The sequence below is a fragment of the Haliaeetus albicilla genome, chromosome 19, assembly GCF_947461875.1.
Source record: "Haliaeetus albicilla chromosome 19, bHalAlb1.1, whole genome shotgun sequence".
Classification (NCBI taxonomy): Eukaryota; Metazoa; Chordata; class Aves; order Accipitriformes; family Accipitridae; genus Haliaeetus; species Haliaeetus albicilla.
In genome coordinates this window covers 5,725,783-5,746,830 of record NC_091501.1, presented here as the reverse complement: position 1 = coordinate 5,746,830, position 21,048 = coordinate 5,725,783, and the positions used below count along the sequence as shown (strand labels likewise).

Here is a 21,048-nt window from a genome sequence, read left to right as displayed (position 1 = left end):
CTTGAATGTAGAAAGACCGCAAGTCTTCTCAGGTGTGACTAACTTGTACCTAGAGGTTTCTACAGTATTCAATACATACACGTAACAAGATCAAAAGTAAAAACAAGAACACAGTTAATCTTCCTCATTTAATCCTATGATGAAATTTCAATGTGGCCAGGCCTCTACTAAAAATGTTGTTCTACAGACTGGGCCAGAGAAAAATGGATGTTGTGATGGATGAATGGATAGAACAAAAAATATTTTGACGTCGAGGGAAGCTGAAGAAACTTTCATTTTTTGTCATGAAGCAGCTCAGGCTTTGGTTGCAAGCTTCACTTGCATTTTCCTTTTATGCCTTCTTTTATGAACCAGACTGCAGAATCCGTAAAGATGGGAGCACAATCACTAAAGCCACATTAAAGAGGTGGGAAAGTGTTTATAGAACCAAGATCTTACCATTCAAATACTGCTTTATATTTGACATTATATTATAAACAAGACATCCAGTGACGTCTTCACAATTTCAAATGAGATGCTATGATATAAGGAACTATTTTACTTAACTAGTCACTATTTTGCTGTAGTTGTTTTGTGTCCCATCAAAATGATGTCTTTAAAAAGTACATTAACAGGACTGAGCTTAGTGAGTTGAGAAGTGGACTTTTTTAAAAAAAAAAAAAAAAAAGCTGCAGTAAAAACTCATGTTTCTGTTGCATGAGTAGGTTAGAGTGTCCTTGACCTTGAATATGAACTTCTTTCTTTTGAAATGACACCAAATGTTTGCATTATTGCTCTGCTGATTAAGTAATGAATTCTCAAGTTTGTGCAATCAGGTTACTTTGAACTACCCCTGAATGGCAAGGATTTAAAGAGGACTGATTCATTGAAAGGGAGGGAATACCCTATACTCTGAAGTTGAAAAAGCATTCTTGCTTGTGCTTTTCAAACAAGCCCAAACTTCTGAAGTGGGATAAATACTGTTTGCAAGCCAGATTCACTGCTAAATTTTCCTTCTTTAGGCCATTATAACATCAATTACTTCAGTAAAATTACACTAGTGTAAAAGCAAAGTGATCCAACAAAGAACAAAGCTGTGTATTTTCAAACTTGCACCATATGGTGCATAAAACGTTATGTGGTGAACTTGTACTATTTAAGTCTGAGTAAACGCAAGCACCTGTCAATGAAATTCTGTAGCAAAAAAAAAACGACAAAAAAACTTTTCTCTGAATCATCAAAGAACAAATTGTTACATAACATTATGTCTCAGTTTATTATGAAATAAGCAAGAAGGAATACATGAGGAAAATTAAAACTTAAAATTTACCTGTGAGATCTTTTTCCCGAAATTGTATTATTGGTAGAACCATTGTATCTGCAAGTTGTTTTGCCAGTTCAGAATGAAGAATATTGAGCTGAAACAGAGAATGGAGGAATGCTGTAAGACACAGCGTAAATAAAAAAATTAAAAATAACAGCACTCTACAGCTGTTGAAGAAGCGCACCTGCCATTTGTGCCCAGCAGACAAAAAAAGGGTATTATGTACTTCAATATACTTCAGTGCTTAAAATACATTATCTCAAGATACGTGAGACAGGGGGATTTTCCCCTAAACGCTTAATTCCTGCCTGTTGTTTTCCACAGATCCAAGAACTTTTCAGTTCCCACATACCGTATTAGGGTAGTTCAGTTGACCATTAATGCTAATGCTTAAGCCAACAGGATTTAATCTGTAATTAGCCTTTAGTAACCAGTTTTTGTTAGTCTCTATACCACAGGGTTACAGTCCCACTACCATGACTAGAATCTCTTTCCATTTATGAGGGTTACCCAGGACACGATCACAACAGGGGGCAAACACAATAAAAGGTCCCATTCAAATATTCTACCTTTGGAGCAGTTTCCCATTCCTGTTTTTTTAAGTGTTTCTCTAAAATTCAGCATGTAGAGACGTATTTTAAAGCACTCGTGTGACGCTGTTTAGGACAAAGGCAAGGCTTTCGTGTCAGCAGCGGCATGCTAAGAATATTAGATGGGTTCAGGTAGGACAATTGTCAATCACACTGCTTGAGTGCTTACACGCTGACATGACATTCTGCCCACTTGCACGGTATCCTGGAGGCCTCTAAGCGGGGATATGCAGGTGAAGGTGAAGTCACTATTTCCCACTAGACAATACAAAACTAAACCAGGATAATTCAGCGCCTGTAGAACAGACAACTGAGAAACAGGTACAGGGGGTAGCTAACAGACAGAAAAGGAGGCTGAGGAATGGAGCAAGTTCTTGTGAGGGAAAACATGACCCACAGAACCGAACAGAGAAGCTCTCAGCTTCCTGCTCCCAAATGGGATGGTTCTTTTGTACCTGGGAAGAAGAAAGTTCTTGTTTTGATTTATTTGTAGTTTACATAGACAAGTACAAGACTGTGACAATAAATGCTCCTTTCAAGTATCCCCCAAGAGCAGACCTGCAATGGGAGAAGCCTAAGGGAAAAGTTAACCTCTGGGATTCTTCTCATTGTATTGTTAGAGTTATCCATAGGCTCTAAAAATTTTAACTTATTTTTTGCCCCACAACCCTCCTATCTCCTCTCCTCTCCCAAAAAGTAGACCTCAATACAGCCTTTTGCCTTCTTAACAAAAGTTGAAAGTAGATTAACAAGAACAACAACACTTTTCTGATGGCACAGCCCTGCTCACAACAGAAAGAGTGATGTGACAAATGATACTTAAGCAATAAGGACCTAGATACTAAGATTATATTGAAATGTTATATGGGCAGGTCTAACAAAAGCATTTAGAAAGACTCAGTATTCAGCAACAACCTACAGAGAGTAGAAGTGTTCAGTGCACACAGCTGTAGCACCTAACCTGCCTTCAGCAGGCACTTCTGCAGCCTCCTTCAGACATCTCTGAATTCTGTGTGATGTCACAGCAACTAAACTGCAACTTTACTAATTCACGGCTGCCCTGCATTCATCCCTGGCAGGTTTTGGCTCAAATTGCAGTGTTTTAAGCTTAAAAATGTAAATGTCATTTTTGAATGGAATTAAATTAAAAAATGGGCTGGTTTACTCTCTTTTCTAATTCCCTTGTTTAGGATGTTCAGCTTTGCTCTACGGACAGCATGTGGGATGAAGCCACAGAAACAGCTCTAACCATTATGAAGGGGTGATTACTATACTTCTTTTCACCCAATAAATGATTCTCTAAAACCCAGGCACAATCTAGCCTTCAGTGGAAAGGCTCAGAATCAAAAGAACAAAGACAAAAAGAAAAACTACCGATATTCCATATTGTAAAAATAGAATATTGGCAATTCAAATTACCTCATCCACAACTTTTGAAAAGTAATGAAGGGTGGATATCACTTCTTCATCTCCTTTACCTAAGGCAAAATGCTGAAAATAGAAACACACATTTGGTCTGTAAATCAATAAAGGTGAGTATAAAATAAAACGTGTTTCACTACAAAGGTAATGAATACTCCTACAAAATGCAATAAACAATAAAAGTAAATGGAAAAACAGTAACTCATTAATATATACTCTTTTACCCTGCTCCTCTTGTTTTAAATGAATGGGTATTGGACAACATATAATTAATGCTTATTATACTACTTTTAAAGTCATAGTCGTATAATAGGAACAAACTGGTTTGCATCTTCATGAATTTAACAACTCATATGTTGCACCTTTTTTTTTTTTTTTTTTTTTAAAGATTCTCAGAAGTGACCTAACTCCCTTGAACACGCTGGGGAGTTTTACAACAGCCTTCACATGAAACCAAGTAAAGCCAATGCCCTAAGCACTTCTGGAAACCACACTGTTTACACAGACGACTTGACAAAGAAATCAAAAGCATATGTTGAACATACCTGCTTTTCATAGGCAAGGAGCTGCTTCGAAAGCTGTTGCGTGGCAAGACACATTTCATTCTACAAACAAAATTGACATGTTAACAGAAATAATGAAAGGTCTTTAGCTCTTCTGTTACTACTACTTTGTTACTAGCTCCTTGACTGAATCTGCAACTACTTACACAAACATTCAGTTGTATGCAAACAACCAGTCCCAAAATAGTGGCATAGAGAAGCAGTAATAACAGGTACACTTCAGACCTAATCAACACACAGTTTGTTTAACTACTTTGAATACAGGTAGGATTTGGGGTTTAGTTTTGGGTTGGGGTTCCCCTCCCACCCCCCAAAATAACAAAACTAGAACAACCTCAAACAGATAAGCTGTCATACCAGCATAAGAATGCTTCATATTGGTTAATCATCTTTCCCCCAAATCTACAGCAATAAATAGAAACAGTAGATGTGCCTTTATATAATGCATTCATGCCCAGGGAAGGCACTGATGCAATTACAGTGCTTTAAGTTGATACAGGAGTACAAAACAGCACATAATTCTGTATTCGCATGGCTAAACTGGCCAATGAAGGTACACACATCCTTAAGACGTGCTTAAGCAAAGCAAGACTTGTAGGGAGGTTGTATAATTTTACTTGACAGCTGGAAAAAAACAGACAAGCATTTGGATATGTCAGTCTTTACTCAATGTATTCCTAACAAGTGTATCAACTCCTCTGTTCCCGATTTGTTAACAATGACTTAAAACTGGAATAAAAGAAAAAAGGAGAAGGGGGGAACTGGGACCTGTCTTAACCCCTGTCAGATCCCTCTCTTCCTCAGTAATGCAGAAAACTAGCTTAATTTCATTATAAACCTTAACATAATCTATTCCTCTCTCCAAATACATAAGGCCATAGAGAGTTTGTAAAACTCAGAGCAGTCTCTGAACTGCTTTAATAGCACTCTTTATGCTGGGGCTGGTACAGAAAACCATTAAAACTGGGACAGAGTTTGTGTGCTCTCTTGTTCTCCCTTGTCATCCTGAGCATGCGGAGCATGGCACAGTTAACTATCTGGGCCAGAGATTCTGAAACGCCCTTTACTTTGGCCTGATGCCACCTCTGACATACTGCATTACAGCCTGGTGCTTCTGCACCACCTTGGCATGCCAGGAAGGAGGTTAATATGGACAGCAAGGCCCAAACACTTAGCCAGAGTCTTAAGTATGCCCAAGTGCTCAGAAAGAACAAAGAGACATAGCCACAGCCTAGGTAACAGCGGCTGTATGTGAACATAGACCAGAATAAGATGGGTGAGCTAGTTCTGACCAACTTAAAACACTATGATGATAATACTCACAGATAGCTGGAGATGGGAGAGCAGAGGCCTTCCAAGGTACAAACAAGGGCTCAGAACCGAGTTAATCTGGGTCCAAACTCAGATCATGTGCACCCCATGACTATTCTCATCTCACAGTGATGGATTATTCTTGTTTCTTGTCTCAGACCAATTAGTAATGAGCATTACACTCAGTAACAACACCAAGGATTCATGTGAGATTTGCAGGTTGGTTATGCAGACCGTGTAGTTTTTAATATGAAAAAACTTTACACAAATACTTGGCATTTAAGTATTTCCCAAGCCAGTGAATGGAAAAGGATGTTGTGCTTTATAATAAATTAACAAACCTTGTTAAGGGCTCAGGCAAGGATAGGAATGAGCCTTAACTATCTGCCCCCAGGCTGTAAGAACACCTGAGAGACTTTGCCACCTTCAAAGTGGGAGCTAGCAAGCAATGACTTAATGACAGGAAGGATGAGACTCCTTCTGTGTGGACTGATGACATTAAAGGGTTTGTTTGTTTGAATGCATGTGGGTGGAGTCCAAAGATGAATTTAAGATTACAAAAAGAAGCAGAGGTTCTCAGACCTACGATCTTTTTCATAAACAGAACCTTCAAGATAGAGCTGAGTAAGAACTGCAAGAAGATGAAGTCCTCACACAGCAACTGTGATGCCATCTGTCAGTTGTACAGCTGGGTCAGGGCGAGAGAAATTTTTTGAAATAAACTGCGTGTTAGAAACATTCCTCTCTTTTTCCCTTTTTGTTTTGGTTCACTTATTCCTGCAAAGTCTGCAACTGTGTGGTCTGTTCTGAATTTGGAAGATAAATGCTTCTGGCTTAAACTTGCTAACACTAAAAGAAGCTTCAGAATAATGGGCTGACACCAAAGGCATCCTATTCCTTTGTGTTAGCCATCCTCAAAGCTTCTACCAGTTTGGTTTTTGAAGACTGGTCATCAATTTCCTCACCCAATATCCAAAGAGTAACAAAGAGCATCATTACTCATCTGTGTGGGACAGTTTGAGGATGGGCAATGCAAAGGGGTGTGTGGAAGAAGCATCTTCCAGTGATCGCCACTCCCCAGGAGCAGTCTCCAGTATGTGACAGGATAATAGGGGAATACATAAACCCTGAGGGTCTCAAAGGGTTGTAAGTTAACAACATTTCATCAAGTATATGATCAGGTGACAATAATCACATATAGACCCCAAGCACACATTCATGGCATGCTACTCCAGGTACGGAACAAATTGATGGACGGGCCTGACATAAAATTTACTTTGGGATTTTGGGACAACAGTTCCACACATCACTGATATCCCACTGATGCCAGCAGGTCACATTTTTCATTTATAGGTTTAGTTCTTTGTATCAGAACACTACAAACAAACTTGTTACTCAATCCCTACCCATGTGGAAGAGTTAATCCTGGGTCCTTCATCCTCCCTCCCAACCTCTGTGTGACTTTGTTCCCTTTAGAGGTACAAAATCATTCATTATATCACTAGGAAAAAAACCCCAAAACCCCACAACAACCAAACACACCCCCCCACACACCACCCCCCACACCACACCACACACCCCCAACAGTTGTAAACAAATCAAATTAAGCTAGCAAACTGAAACACAGCCACAATGCATAAAGAACAGGAAACTGGCAAAGTGCTCTGCTGACCTAGTGGTAATACTGCATTGCTAAGCACACTAATCTGGGAAAGTTTGGTTTAATCCTCCTCCCATTTCTTCCTAATCAGCCTTCTCCCTCCCCTCCCCTGGTACTAATCAGTCTCAAGACTTAAAAGTTATTTGCATTGCTTCAACTGACAAATCCACTAAATGCAGGCAAATTATTTTAACAGGTTTTATCTATTTTCAAAACATTTTCCCATGGAATACAGCAACATTCACTTCTTTTATCCTGAAGTGACTGAAATTCAGTATATACTAGGAAAAGAAAAACTACTATACAATCCTGACCGCCTGCTCAGATCTCTTACACATTACTTTGACATTTCAGGATTCATTATTCATTTCTGGAGTGGGAGAGCTATTGATGAGATGATGTATCAGGCAGAAACCCAATAAAATCCTGAACAGAAATGCAAGTATTCTAAATTAAGGCAAAATTAACCAGTAATGGGCCTCGCAAATACATTCACTTTCATTAGAAGATTTTACTTAGCAGGGAAAACATCATTGCAGCATTAATGTAAAAAAGTATACTAGAAGGAAAGAAGAAATTACTGCGTGCAAATAGGTATCAAGTAATCAGTTATTATTACAGACGTGCTGTCTTTTTTTTCTTTTTTAACCTTGGCTGGCATGCTACAGCATGCTAGCCCTAGGAAAAGATTTTTATAAAGTTCACTAACACCAGTTCACATAGATAGGGTAATGGAAGTGGTGTCTTCAATGTAGCATTAATCTACCAGAAATGAAAAAACCCAATCTCAAGTTAATTCAGTACCTCACCCTGCCTTCAAATAAGTCAGCAAGAAAGTGTCCAACTGTTATTTTCTGATCCAGTGCCAGAGCAAAGGCATGTGATTTTTCTGGGTTGATTCCACCTTCTTCATCATCACCTTGATTCACCAAGCTGTTCATATCATCAGAAGAGAGTATGATTCTTCTGTAACCGGTTTGTAATAAAATCTCCATGCCACTAACAATTTAATAGTGACACAGTCCATTCCTTTTTAGGGTCTCTTTTTGTATTTTTCCAAAATAAACTCTGAGGGCTAATACACTGAAGTCAGAAGATAATTCTATAGACAGTGGTCTAACAGACTCCAGATTTGAGGGCATGTAAAGGATTAAGCTGAGCTATAAATTAACTTCTAAAGACAGAGAGCTATTCCAGCATGTCCAATTCCAATCCCAATATAATGAAGCTTTCTGCAAAGCTACTTTCCTACTCCAGCTAAAGCTGGCATTTTTAAAACTCTGCAAGTAACCAGCACACAGAACTGCCAAAGGCTTCTTCTTGTAAACAAGCAAGATACCGGTAAAGGTAATTTATTCACTCACCATGTACATGCAGAATGACATATAATAAAATTTGGCTTACATCTAGGAAAGCTTAATGCCTGATAAATGAGAAAAAACCCAACAGGTAGGTGGTTGAAGGAGGTCCGTGAGGCAGTTGCAGCCTTCTCATCTTTTCAGAACTAGGGAAGACATTTACTTTCAAAACTAGGCACAGCACAGAAAGAACCAGGTCTTGATACAACAGTTTTACGCAGCTCTGTCTACATATGCATGTCACCCTCCTACAAAACAGAGTTCTCCAGCAATCTAGTAAATGTTACAGTCCTACAGGCTTAGGTTTGCATATTAAATAGCTTGGAAACATGAACCCAAGGGTAAGAGAAGCTAAGCCTCACCAGAGTGCTCAGGCTGCCCAGCACTTTACAAGATCAGGCTCACATATGGCTTGCCCTGCCGCTGATTCACAGCATGGCATTCAGTCCTCACAAATGTGAACCGTTCAGCAAAGGATCATCTAATAGCTTCAAGAAAGGGAAGGCACTAGTCAAAACTCTGCTGTAAAACAGCAAAAGCAGCTATAGTAGGATGGCTAGTTCAATAGGGAAAGAATCTCTTCAGTTTTTTGCAAAACAATTACTATCAGCAAGGCATCCATACATTTATGCCTCCTTGTAGTACTCAAATCTCTAGATCCTGCTTAGCACAATGTTAACTTGCTTCCAGGCACGGAGACAACTCCAACTTCATAGGCAGTATTAAAACCAAACTCCCATGGGTTTGTAAATACATTAGTTCTCAGGTGATAATGCACTGCTTACCTCTGTTGGCAACATATGGTGAATACGCCTCAGGAAGCACAGAGGTATATGATGCAAACTTTGAATATGGAACAATAATATATACGGTATTTCACAGAAGTCAGTGCTGACTGTAATTTACTGCAGCTGTTGTTTTTTCATTTCTGGTAGATTAATGCTTGATTCAAGACATCTCTTCCATTACCTTATCTATGAGAACTGGTGTTAGTGAACTTTATAAAAATCTTTTCCTAGGGCTAAACTAAGACAGTTTGTCCTATCTATCTGTCCTATCTGCTCTCTTGAAGCTTCTCTATATGGAACTGAAAGTTTACAAAATGTTAACTTAAACTTTATTGTTTCAAAATGTTTTGGGAAAAAAAAGTCTTATCATTTGAAAAGGCAACACAGTTGTTCCCTCAGACATGAAAAGAAAGCAATTAAAAAAAACTGTATCAGTGCTTACTTGTTAGTTTAGCAAGAACTAATTTAAGAATTCTTAACACCTGGGGTTAGCTCTGCAACATAATAAATATGAAAATCCATGCATGCCCTAGAGAGCTTGACACTTATCTACTGAGTTACATATAGCCTAGTGAAGTCAATACACAGGAAGATGAAACAAGCAGCACTGTTGAAAAATGCAGACATGAGGTATCATGAATTCGGGGAGAGAAATAACACTGGTATAAAGCACCACGTAAAATAGACCTGGACAGATACAAGTTATCCTGATACCCAGGTAATGTGGTACATATAACCCAAGACTATTCCGTAATTGTCAAGAGTTTCCTTAGGAGTCTGGACATAAAAAGGCAGTAGAGCCCCAGAGATTGTTGCTGCTTTGCCTGTGTGACTCTGGAATCACAAGATAACTGCTCACAGAGACACAGATGCTGAACAGAATTACACTTCACAATTTCCATGCTGTTCTCTCTCTGGATATATTGATAAAGGCAACATGGGTTTATTTTTATTCATCTTCTGTCATCACTGCTCTTAATATCTAGACAGATTTGTCAGGAATAATGAGATGAAACCTCTTTCCAATGACAAAACACCACATCTTACTTTCCTCTAACCTGCTTAACTGTTTATCCCTTCTAATAGACAGTAGACACACAACAGTCTACTGAGTTTCTAAATGGCATTTTGTTTCAAGTGAAGATCCCAGCTGAGCCATTTCTATAATATGATGAAGAACTAGAGATGATAGTAAAGCTCTGAAAATAATTTACTATGGCAGTGGGAAGTCAGGAATGTAAACTGGGCACACTCTGCTCATACACCATTGCAAGAGCCTCAGCATGCAACTTAAGTAAATGAAGTTTTCTAACGATCCCTGCTTGCTGCACTACATATTGCTCAAGTAATAAAATGTCTAGAACGATGAACACAACATTCTCAGAAATCAGACAGCAGTAATTCCATATGCAGCGTCAGGGCTTGCTTGCAAGGAGGAAGAACTACAGGAATAAACTCTGTAAGGAAGATTTCCTCTGTAAGACCACTAACATGATAACTACTTCAGCGTACACTTCAGGGTACCACAGCACAGATGGGAGAACTACAGCAGGAAGTACAATATGTACTCACGTGGACGTGGTTTACTTGATGAAGACATAAAAATGCTTAACTATATTTACACACATGGGCTTGCCAGATCAACCAAAACTCACTCCTTGAGCACAGCTCATACATTTTGTTCCTGTGACTCCTGCTTAATCACGGCATCATACACTGCATCTGCCTTGTAGTATCGCAGTCCCTTTTTCACTAAAAATTCCATTTGCAAAATAGAGTCATGATCCCATCACATCTGGTGTGGGTGCTCAAAGAGGAGAGAGCACTGTCCTGATCCTGCACAGCAACCAGGGGCTTGTCACGCATTGAGGCCCTTGCACCCAAAGGCAATCTGCTAGCAATACATCACCCAGCTGCAGCCTAGTGTTATTGGCCCTTCCACATCAAGTGGCTCCAGGTGCCTAGGCAGCATATCCACTGCTACGCCCTGCGATAGGATGCTGCAGATCCCTCCTTCCACTCTTGGGACAAAAGCAATTTCAAGTCATTTCAAAGGTCCATCTACATCATTTACTGAATCCCATCCCAATGAATGCACCCATCCCAACAATTGCCCTACTGTCAGTAGAAAAGTTAAAGGCATGCAAAATGAAGTCCTGCTTAAATATATACATGTAAGTCTGAAAAGTTAGGTCTCCAGCACCTAGCAGAAACCTGTATCTTAAAAAAGGGCAAAAAAAAAAGGAATGTTCAAAAAATTCTTACTTTCCTAAGTGTTTCAAAAAGCTCTGGGCAAACATTGCTCTTGCACTCCTTTCAAATGCACTGATCCAACTATTTAGAGCAGCTTGAGCTGTCAATCTAGAAACTTACTGCTGCTCTGCACACAAAGCAGTGTTTTGGGACACATATATGCATATATCCACATGGATAATTAACAGCATGCAGTTGGTACTAATTGCTACTCCCCTGAGACTTTGCACTGCATCCATTCGGAACCATCAACTATTGTTACTTGATCACAAACTACAGTGGTTTGAATTACATGGAAATCTAAGTTTTCATCACAAACTTCTAGTAAACTACTCCAGAAAATCTTGAAAGTATGGTTGAGACATCTGAGAAATTTTAAGAGTTCAGAATTTAGTTAGAAAGAAAACACGATTAACATTTTTTAAACTGTCATAACTGTTTTGAGGTGGCATAAACCCTGATTTTTCAATACTGTGGACTGGTACAACCCACTGCTGTTTTGTCTGACAGCCATGACACTGATTCCAGCCATTTTTATGGTCACTGCTTCAAAGTAGGTCAGTAACTAATTCCTATTTTACAGATAAGGAAATTAGAGCAGGGGATGACAATGACTTTGCAAAGACAAAATTTAAGTCAGGAAAATAAAAAGGCAAATTCAGAACCTGGCTTCTCAATGCTCTCAACTTCTACAGTCTCTCTACTAAATCTCATTCCCTCTCGAAATGAAAAGGGTTGGTAGCAGTTCCTAATACGCTGCTATTGAGGCCCAGACAATGTGTCTCCTAACAACACATCAGCAAAAGTTGATTTTCTCTTGTGATTAGGCGGCAAAGAAATATTACACATAGGTTTTTTTCTTAACTGTCCATTTATGTTTATTGCGCAATTCAGCATTACACTTCTCCTTCTACAGCAACTGCAATCATAAAATTTTGTAATAAGGCCTGTGCCTCTCAAAAATTGAGGGTGAATTCAGTCAGAAAGTGTGTCTTACTTTGAAATAATCAGAAACGGCTCCTGGAAAGGATATCTTGATATTTGCAAAGCTCAATAAAATTAGTCAGAAATCAATGTTAGCCTATACAACACCACCATTCTCTTGGGAATTAAGCACCATATATGACTGAATTAAATATTTCCATTAATTTTTAAATAAAAGAAAAAATCATAATACTGCCCCAACTTTGGTGTATTCTTTTAGATCTCATCCAAAAATATCAATACTTTTTAAAGCATATATAGGAAAAAAACCCACACAAAACGTTTCAGTTTTCTCTTCCACTTACATAATTAATATGACCTATATATGCTTTGTTGTTACTGCAATGCCATTTTTTTGCCACTACTGGATTCTGAGAACACAACCCCAAACTGAAGTCACAACACATAGTGATTCTCAAGGAATTAAATAGCAGAAGCGGCAACACTAAGTACACTAAACGCTGAGCCAGTGTCTTTGGTAAAGTCGCCAACACTGGCCACTAAACCTGAATTTTCCTAAGTCAGTCATAGTGTAGTGTGCTTTCCTCCACATCCTTACAAAGCTTGACTTTGAACAACTGCTATGTGCCTCCCATCTCAAAATGGCATGAAACTCTGACGAGGTATTGCAAGGAACACATCCAATATTCACAAGTGACTGAATATTCAGATCAAATTAAAGCAGGAAGTGTGCAGGAAGAAAGTGGCCAAGAAGTGCTGGGAAAATGAAGTAGATTCAGTACTACTGCAAGGTACAGATGGGTAAATGTGCTGAAGCAGTGAAAAGAAAGAGGAAATGTCATAACTGTGGGGCAACAGAAATGGAGAAGGCTAAAAACCAAGATGAAAAGGAAGAGGCAAACCAAAGCAGACCAAGAATTTTTTCATGAATCACAGGCCAGAGTAACCACTTCCTAAAATGCCATCCTAAAAAGCATCAGCAGGGGAAAGCAACGTTATCCACAAGCTGGACACTTCATAATCAAACCGCATTTATCCTCCCCTTTCCTTCTTTCATCCATTTCAATCCTACCTGCTCTTTGGTCTCAGACTTCTACCATCCAACATGCCCACACTCTTGTTACTCTTAAAGCGTGGCTCTACCAAAATGCCCATCAATGACTTTCAGTGCTGATTTCATGTCACCTCTCCAGCCCTTGGCTACACGCTTGTCCTGGTTTTGGCTGGGATAGAGTTAATTTTCTTTCTAGTAGCTGGTATAGTGTTATGTTTTGGGTTCACTACCAGAAGAATGTTGATAACACACTGATGTTTTCAGTTGTTGCCAAGTAGTGTTTAGACTAAGTCAAGGAGTTTTCAGCTTCTCATGCCCAGCCAGCAAGAAGGCTGGAGGGGCACAAGGAGTTGGGAGGGGACACAGCCAGGACAGCTGACCCAGACTGGCCAAAGGGGTATTCCATACCATGGGACATCATGCCCAGTATATAAACTGGGGGGAGTTGGCCTGGGGGCATCACTGCTCAGGAACTAACTGGGCATCAGTGAGCAAGTGGTGAGCTATTGCATAGTGCATCACTTGTTTTGTATATGCCAATCCTTTTTATTATTACTGTCATTTTATTATTGTTATCATTATCTGTATTAGTTTCTTCCTTTCTGTTCTATTAAACTGTTCTTATCTCAGCCCAGGAGTTTTACTTGTTTTTTCCCCAATTCTCTCCCCTGTCCCACTGAGTGGGGGAGAGTGACTGAGTGGCTGCGTGGTGCTTAGTTACTGGCTGGGGTTAAACCATGACAGCGCTGTATTGTTTTCTAAGTATCTAAGCTGTGCTGTAAGCCTCTGATTGCTCTACATTTGCACAGGATCCAGGACATGAAGACTTTGAAGCTCTCCCAAGCTGGATCTTCCAGGTATAGGTAGCTAAATCCTGGGCAGATATCTCTTCCAAGTCATGCTATCAGTCCCCCAAAAGAGCAATCCTGCCAAATGGACATACACGTACACTAGTTTTATACCTGAAGTGATTCCTGATAAAAATCAGACATTCAGTCTTCCAGTAAATTCAAAATACCCCCATTCTCCTCATCTCCCTGTGTCCTCTGATCTACTGGTCTAAGAATAGGAAAGCTGTTGTTTCTAAGGGACTCGGGTATCTAACCTACATAAATACTTGCAAAAGTTCCACAAGACACTGCGTATGTCTTTAAAGACCTAGATATGGTATTTTGAAATATCTAGTTTTATGCACATGGGAATCCTAGCTTCACTGAAAATCACTCAGATTTACAGTAATATTTTCCAAAGCACTGGATATGATTTACAAGTTTTACTGTCAAAGGGATTTAGTCATCTAGGTCATGTAAGCACTTCAGAAAGTGTTATTTTTTTCTGCTCCTGCTCTCATATGTTTCACACTGACTACTTTAGGTACTCAATTTCAGTATGACTCAAAAGTGTACATTCTCTCTGTAATCAATGGACATAGACAGTTCCTTCCAAACGGTGAGTCACAGCACCTAAGTCAGATGCCTAAAGTCAGTGTGAATACTTATCTGTGTATTGTGTCTATGTTTAGGCAAGCAATTTTGTCAAGGCTGGCCTTCCAATGTACCATAAGGTAAGGATATACCACAATTTTTCTTTCATTAATTGTTTGGAGACAGACAAAGCAGATAAGATTTTTTTCATGCATATGACTTTTCTGAACATCAAGGCAGGAAGGGGCTGAGATATCAGATGGAAAACACCCACAACTCCTCTTAAACCACAAGAGGTGCAGACAACTTTAATGTAAATAACAGCATCATAATAGCAATTTATCTTCTACTCCACATCGAACAAAAGAAACACAAATGAAAAATTACCTGAGCACCATAGACTCGTTGCATTGCCTGAAGCAACTGGTTTGTATATTCAGTAAGGGTTCCTGCATCTTCTTCAAATACGCTGAGCAAAGACCGAGTCTTCAACAGAAGAAAAAAAAGCAAATGGTTTTAGTCCTGAGTGAAAATATTACAAAGAACCATAAATGACTGTAAATAGATGGTAGCAAAAAATACAAATCAATCAGAAATAATAAGCCTTTAACTTTGCATGATTCTGTTTATTCAGAATCTCAAAACATATAGAAATTAGTCCTTCTATTACGAATAGGTAAGCTGAGGCATAAGGAAGCGAAGTGATAAAATGCTATGGCCAAATCCTGACTCCCAGTCTCTTGCTCTAACTAATAGACATTCCTCCCAAGATAATCAGGAATGTAAAAAATCCTGAATATCTGCCTGCTGATGACTACAGTAATCCAAACCACGTTAAGGACTCTGGGTCAAACACCACTGCTTGCTCACTTCTCTAATGTCAGACTGCATTAAAAGCACCCCTTTCCATGAGATAATTTACAGAGTATTATTCACTCTCAACTGTCTTGAGCAACTTTTAAAGGGCCACTGCCAAAGCTAGCTGACGTAATTGGACCAAACAACTGAGTGTTCATCTACAACAACAGGCAGAGAAGCATACACCCACTCAGAGATACCCCGTACTTTCTCCATTCTGCTAGCTCATCCTTGTCAGAAAATGGGGAAAAAAGAGCATAATGACTTGTGTTATCTTAAAGACATGAATTCCCTTGGTTTGTTTCGGTGGAATCAACAGGAGCAAAGAATTATGTTGCTGACACAGCTCCTGAGATGGGAAACAAAGATATCTTGGAATAATGCAGAGCTCCAGAATTTGCTAGATCACGACAATAATGAAAGAGAGAAGGCTGTCCCTTTAACAAAGTCATGACCCATCCTTAGTCTTAACTTTGGTAAATCCAATCCATTTGATGCTAACTGGTAATGTCTTTCCATCTGTACAGCTAATTTATATGACATTAATTAGTTTCATCTGCTTACATGAGGGGCACGCAAGAACTCAAGTACTTTCATAATCACGTCAGTCCTGCAACAGAGCAAGCATTTTATCTGTCCTCCTACAGGAATCTCTAATGTACCTTAAGTATCCATGTTCAAATCTGGAAAATTTATTTCAAAGATTTAAGATAGTTTTAAGTTACTCCACTACTTTAACAGTAGGCACATGTACTTCCCCAAGGCGTTTATTCTTCTCTGCAAAACTGCCCAGACTTTATGTTTGTCCTGAAAAACTCAAAATCAGCATCCTTCAAGAACCCTGGCCTAAGATTAACTATCATTTCATCTCTGGCGAGAAGTATCTAAGCCAGAAATAAGCATTGCTCAGCAGTTAAAGTACATGACTTGGGAGTCAGTACTTGGGTTCTGTTCTAGACATTGCACGGGAGTACTTCCATACTTTGAATAGCTCTAAAGCTCTCAACATTTCAGTCTGCTAACATGCTAAACTGCTACAATACTTCCTAGCTTAGAGACACTGGCAGTCAATGCATTTGGGAAACTAGTTAGAGATCTCAGCATGTAAGGAGATATGTAATACAAAGTACTGTTTTCAAATAAAGAGAACATAAAAACCAAAGAATGGAAAGAAGGCCAAGTCAATGAAATGAATACCAAGAACCCAAACTTATAAAGGACCTTTGTGCAGAACTTCCCTACAAGGACAGTGGCATAATTTTGAGAGTTTGCCACACTAAGCTATTATTCCAGTAATTGAAAACATATTGCTCTTCAAAAATATCTCATTTTAAATGTTTTATCTCCAATGATGCATTAAAGCAAGCAAAACTAATGTCAACAAACTATCTTCTATCTATACAGTGCTCACCTTCCTTATTTTGTGTTACAACAGCACATGAAATGCACATGGTATAAAGATGGTTAAAAAATAAATCTAGGAAAGGCAAAAATGATAAAACCTGACACAACATTTATCAAGACAAATCTCAAGCCAAGAGTAAAAAGCTATAAAGAAATTGCCTGAAATAGGCTACAAATCACACATTTCTGCATGCTGGAAAAGGTTTCCAAACACAGGAATGTCAGCTACATTCCTAAATCTTACTGAATTTTTGCAGGTTCAGTTTTTCAGATGTCTAAATATGGGTTGACGTAGAACTGCTCTGGGAAATAATTTCTGAAAGTCTTGGCCTCAGTTATTAGCACATTCTTCAAAAATAATAAAAACAATAAATGATTCAAGCAGTTTGGAAGTTATTCTTGGAAACTTGTATATTTAAGAACACCATTTTAAATCTGCAACAAAATACCAGCATGTGTGTATTTTTGTTGTTGCTGTTTTGACAAATTCTGGAATAGCAGCTAATGCTGCTGAAATAAACCAGTAATCCAAATATTAAGCTAACATTTACAAGGCCTCATTAATAGCACCATTATCTTGGCTTCTGGAAACATAGGAAAAGAATTTCTACTTTCATGTATTTCCCTTGGTTTTAGCATGACTGTTCACATAAATTTCTCTCCTATTTCGTGGCCAAACACTTCAAAATTAAGACAATTCTTATGGCCTTTTTCAGCCAGTGCTTGGGAGACAAATCAAGACAAAAGTACTATATGGTTGGGGAGAGAGAAATCAAGCTTCAGAAAACTGATGAAGAAATAACTTTGGCCTAATTCTCTTCTGTCTTGCATATAATTTACATACTTCACACAGTTTATAAAAAGTGAGGTAATATCCTCATTTTAACATCCCTTTGCATTGCTGTAAGTGACTGCACAGTGTAGAGGAGAATCAGGTCACTTTACACAGAAGTAAATGATCCTATAAGCTGCTATGCTATAAGTTCTGTGGGACAGAGACTGCCTTTTTGCTTTGATTTTGTAGCACCCAGCTCACAGAGGGACTCTGTTGCACTGTGAATCTAAAGCTCTCTCCACAAAGAGAGTAATAAAAATATAAAAGACTGAAAAAAATAACAAACCCCTGTTTCCTTGCATGAAAAAACAGATTTTAGCAATGCTGGGCCATTATAAAAATTAAACAATGCCCCTCCCTCCCAAAGTTGTAGGACTTGAACAAAAAGCAATGACCAAATCAAGCCAAAACATCCTGCAAATACTTGGGTTTATGCACAGCCTGGTATTTCCAGTAATTGCAAAGAAGATGCTAACAGCCTTCATTTCAGGTCAGAAGAAAGATGAAGACCTCCAAATTCAATTCAGTGCATTGTTCAGGTGCTTTCAGTCAGTGTACATTTTTAATCATTGAAGGAAGTGTTGACTGAAAAGGTAAATGAGTTCACTTATCCTGCGTGTCAAGTTCTTCAGCTCCAGAGTGCAGCAGGGAGGTTAAAAATGTTAATAACTGCTCGTAATAAATCTAGCACATTTTGGTAAACTCTGAAATACAGAACAGTTCAGGTTGGCAAGGAACTCTGCAGGTCACTTTGTCGAAACTCCTATTCAAAGCAGGGCTGACTGACATTACATCAGGTTACTCAACACTTCTTCCCATCGAGTTTTGAAAATCTCCAAGGATGGAGATTCCATATACGCCACATCAAACAGATGATGAAAATCTTTCTTACTAGGATGGGATTTCACGGAATCACAGAAAAATGGCCTAAGAAGAGGTGATCAAGATAAGCCCCAAGACTCATTAAGTCCTGACAGGTGCATGTCCAAGCTTTCCTTCAAAATGTCTCATGGCAGACTCCATAAAACCTTTCACCAATCTGCTCCACAGCTTACCTACTCATTCCTCCTCCTGATCCATCAGCAGATGAGTTAGGATTATAACACAGGGCTACCTGGGAGCAGGATCCATGCTTATCTACCTTGCCCTCCCTTCTTCTTTCCCAGCTTCACCAATTACTTTTGTATCTCTGTCTGCACCACGCTTTGTCCTCAAGTGCACCTTCCTCACCCTTCTGTGAAATTTCCACGCTTTCCCCTTCCCCTTACTTCTCTCTCCCACCCAGTCACCCCTCCTTCCATCCCCCTTTCCCAGCTCTCGAGGCCTCACACCCTTCCGCCCCCTGAAAACATCACGACATGGCACGTTCTTCGCTGTGGGGTTTCCACGCTCCTCAGGGGTCACGTCTGCAGCTGCATCGCCTCACGGCTCCCAGCAATGGGGCACAGTGCCGGGGTGAGGGGAGAAACGTCCTCCCCTGCCTCCAGTTGGGAAGGAAAGGGCAGCAACCGCCTGTCCTCATTTCTTGGACTCCTTCAGAAGGAGGTCGTCTTCAGCGGGTCCACCTCACCTCATCTATCCTCACAGGAAGCCCCTGTATCTGAACTACAGCCCTTGGGACTCCTCACCGGAGCAGGGACGGCGGCAGTGACATTCCTTCAGCCCACTTTTGTCACCTGGGCCAGGTGACTCAGCGCAGGAGCCTCCCTTTCCCTCAGGGACCTCGGGGGAAGCCAGGGCACCGAGCCATGCCCACCTGTCCTTCCCCAACACACCTCACCTCTTCAGGGCAACCCTTACGCACGCCAAGACAGGACAGCGTGAGGAAAAAGCCAAAGGAGGGGTTTCTCTGAGGAAGGCGAGGAGAACGGGCGCTGTGCCCCGGCCTCCTCACACCCCGCTGGGGTGCAGCCCTCTTACCCGGAGGCCCCCTGGAGCAGACACGGCCTGTTTTTCCCTGACAGATGCCCACGGGGAGACCAAAGCCTTTCCCCGACGCCACCCGGGTGCCGTTTACCCGCTTCACGGCATCCCTTGCTCCCCGACGGCTCCGGCAGCCGAAGTCACCCTGACCCGCTTCTCCGCCCGTCGGGAGCCCGCCCTGCTGCCTTGCCCTCCCGCACCGCCCGCTGACACCCCTCTCCCGGCGGCGGGACGGCTGCTCCCCGGCCCTCCCGAGGTGTCAACCCACCGCCCCGGCCGGACCCAGCGAGCTGCCCAGCGGCACCGCCGCCACCTCAGGTGCGTCACACCGGCGGGGCGACCGGGCTCTCCCCGGGGCAAGCGGCCGCGGCACGGCTGCGCCCCCCGCCCCGGCTTCGCCCCTGGCAGCGGGCCGCTAACCTGCGGGCTGTCCTGCAAAGCCTCTTCCAGGAGGAGTTTGTCGACGGCGGGCATGTTGGCGCGGCGGCGCGGCTGGGCGCAGGGAGCTGGGCTGCGCGGCGGCGGACGCCCGCTGGCACGCCCCGGCGGCGGGGCTCGGCCGTCGTCCCGCCCCGCGGGGGCGGCCGCGGCTCTGCGCGGGCAGCGGGGCACGGCGGCCGGCTGGGTCCGCTGGCGGGGGGGGGGGCGGCAGCCCGCGGCCGCTCACTCCTCCCAGTTCCCGTCCGCCGGAGGAAGCGAGTCACGGGGAGGGCCGGCGGCAGGAGGGAGCGCGGCAGGCGGGGAGGGGGGGGGCTTCCTGCCGCCATTAACTCCTCGGGCCTGGCCGGCGCCGCGGCGGCCTCGCCCGTGGGGATGGAGGGCACCCCGTCCCCGGCTGCAGGCAGCAGGGGCTGGAATGGCCTCCCGCATCTTGGCTCCGTCCCCCCGGGCAGTAGTGGGGTGGCGGGAAGGGGGATGCAGCAGGAGCGCTGGGATCCCGCCTCAGCTGAGGGAGATCTCCCTGGGCGCGTGGGTGTGATGGAAATGAGGAGAAGATCGCATCCTCCAGCCTAGGCTGGTGGGGCTTGAGGACTTCCAGCTGCGGGGGAGCCCTTTGCTGTGCCCCTTGGGGCATCGCGGCTCTCCTCAGGTGCACCGCAGGGCTGGGTGCTGCTGGCGGGGTCAGCCCGGCTGCCGGAGCCCCAGGTGGCTCGGAGAAGCACCCCTGGGCCTCCGCCACTTTCTAGAACCAGTGCAGCCGCTGGCTAAGATGGGCCTGCTTACGAGCGGCCCTCGTTTGTGGCGTCTGCATTCGTTCTTGTTTATGGAGAGCTCTGCAAGTGAAACGATGGGACCGCAGAGTGCTCCAGGCAGGTCGATCCCCACTCAGCCATATCGCTACACTTGCGGGGTTAGG

The 21,048-nt window shown here is 41.9% G+C and overlaps 1 protein-coding gene across 3 annotated transcripts in view; it reads right to left on the bottom strand.

The window, feature by feature from the left end:
- Positions 1–20,354, bottom strand: part of APPL2 (adaptor protein, phosphotyrosine interacting with PH domain and leucine zipper 2) — a 36,780-nt gene extending 16,426 nt beyond the window's left edge. The window contains exons 1-5 of one of the 3 annotated variants that reach the window (XM_069807416.1): positions 20,112–20,354; positions 15,059–15,157; positions 3,861–3,920; positions 3,313–3,384; positions 1,310–1,397 (exon numbers count right to left, since the gene is read on the bottom strand). In XM_069807416.1, the coding sequence (XP_069663517.1) occupies positions 1,310–1,397; positions 3,313–3,384; positions 3,861–3,920; positions 15,059–15,157; positions 20,112–20,165 (373 nt within the window). In that variant the 5' untranslated portion in view covers positions 20,166–20,354. Of the gene's footprint in view, positions 1–1,309; positions 1,398–3,312; positions 3,385–3,860; positions 3,921–15,058; positions 15,158–19,099; positions 19,136–20,111 lie in introns of those variants that run through there. The other 2 variants (XM_069807418.1, XM_069807417.1) reach the window with 2 other exon arrangements.
- Positions 20,355–21,048: the final 694 nt, after the last annotated feature.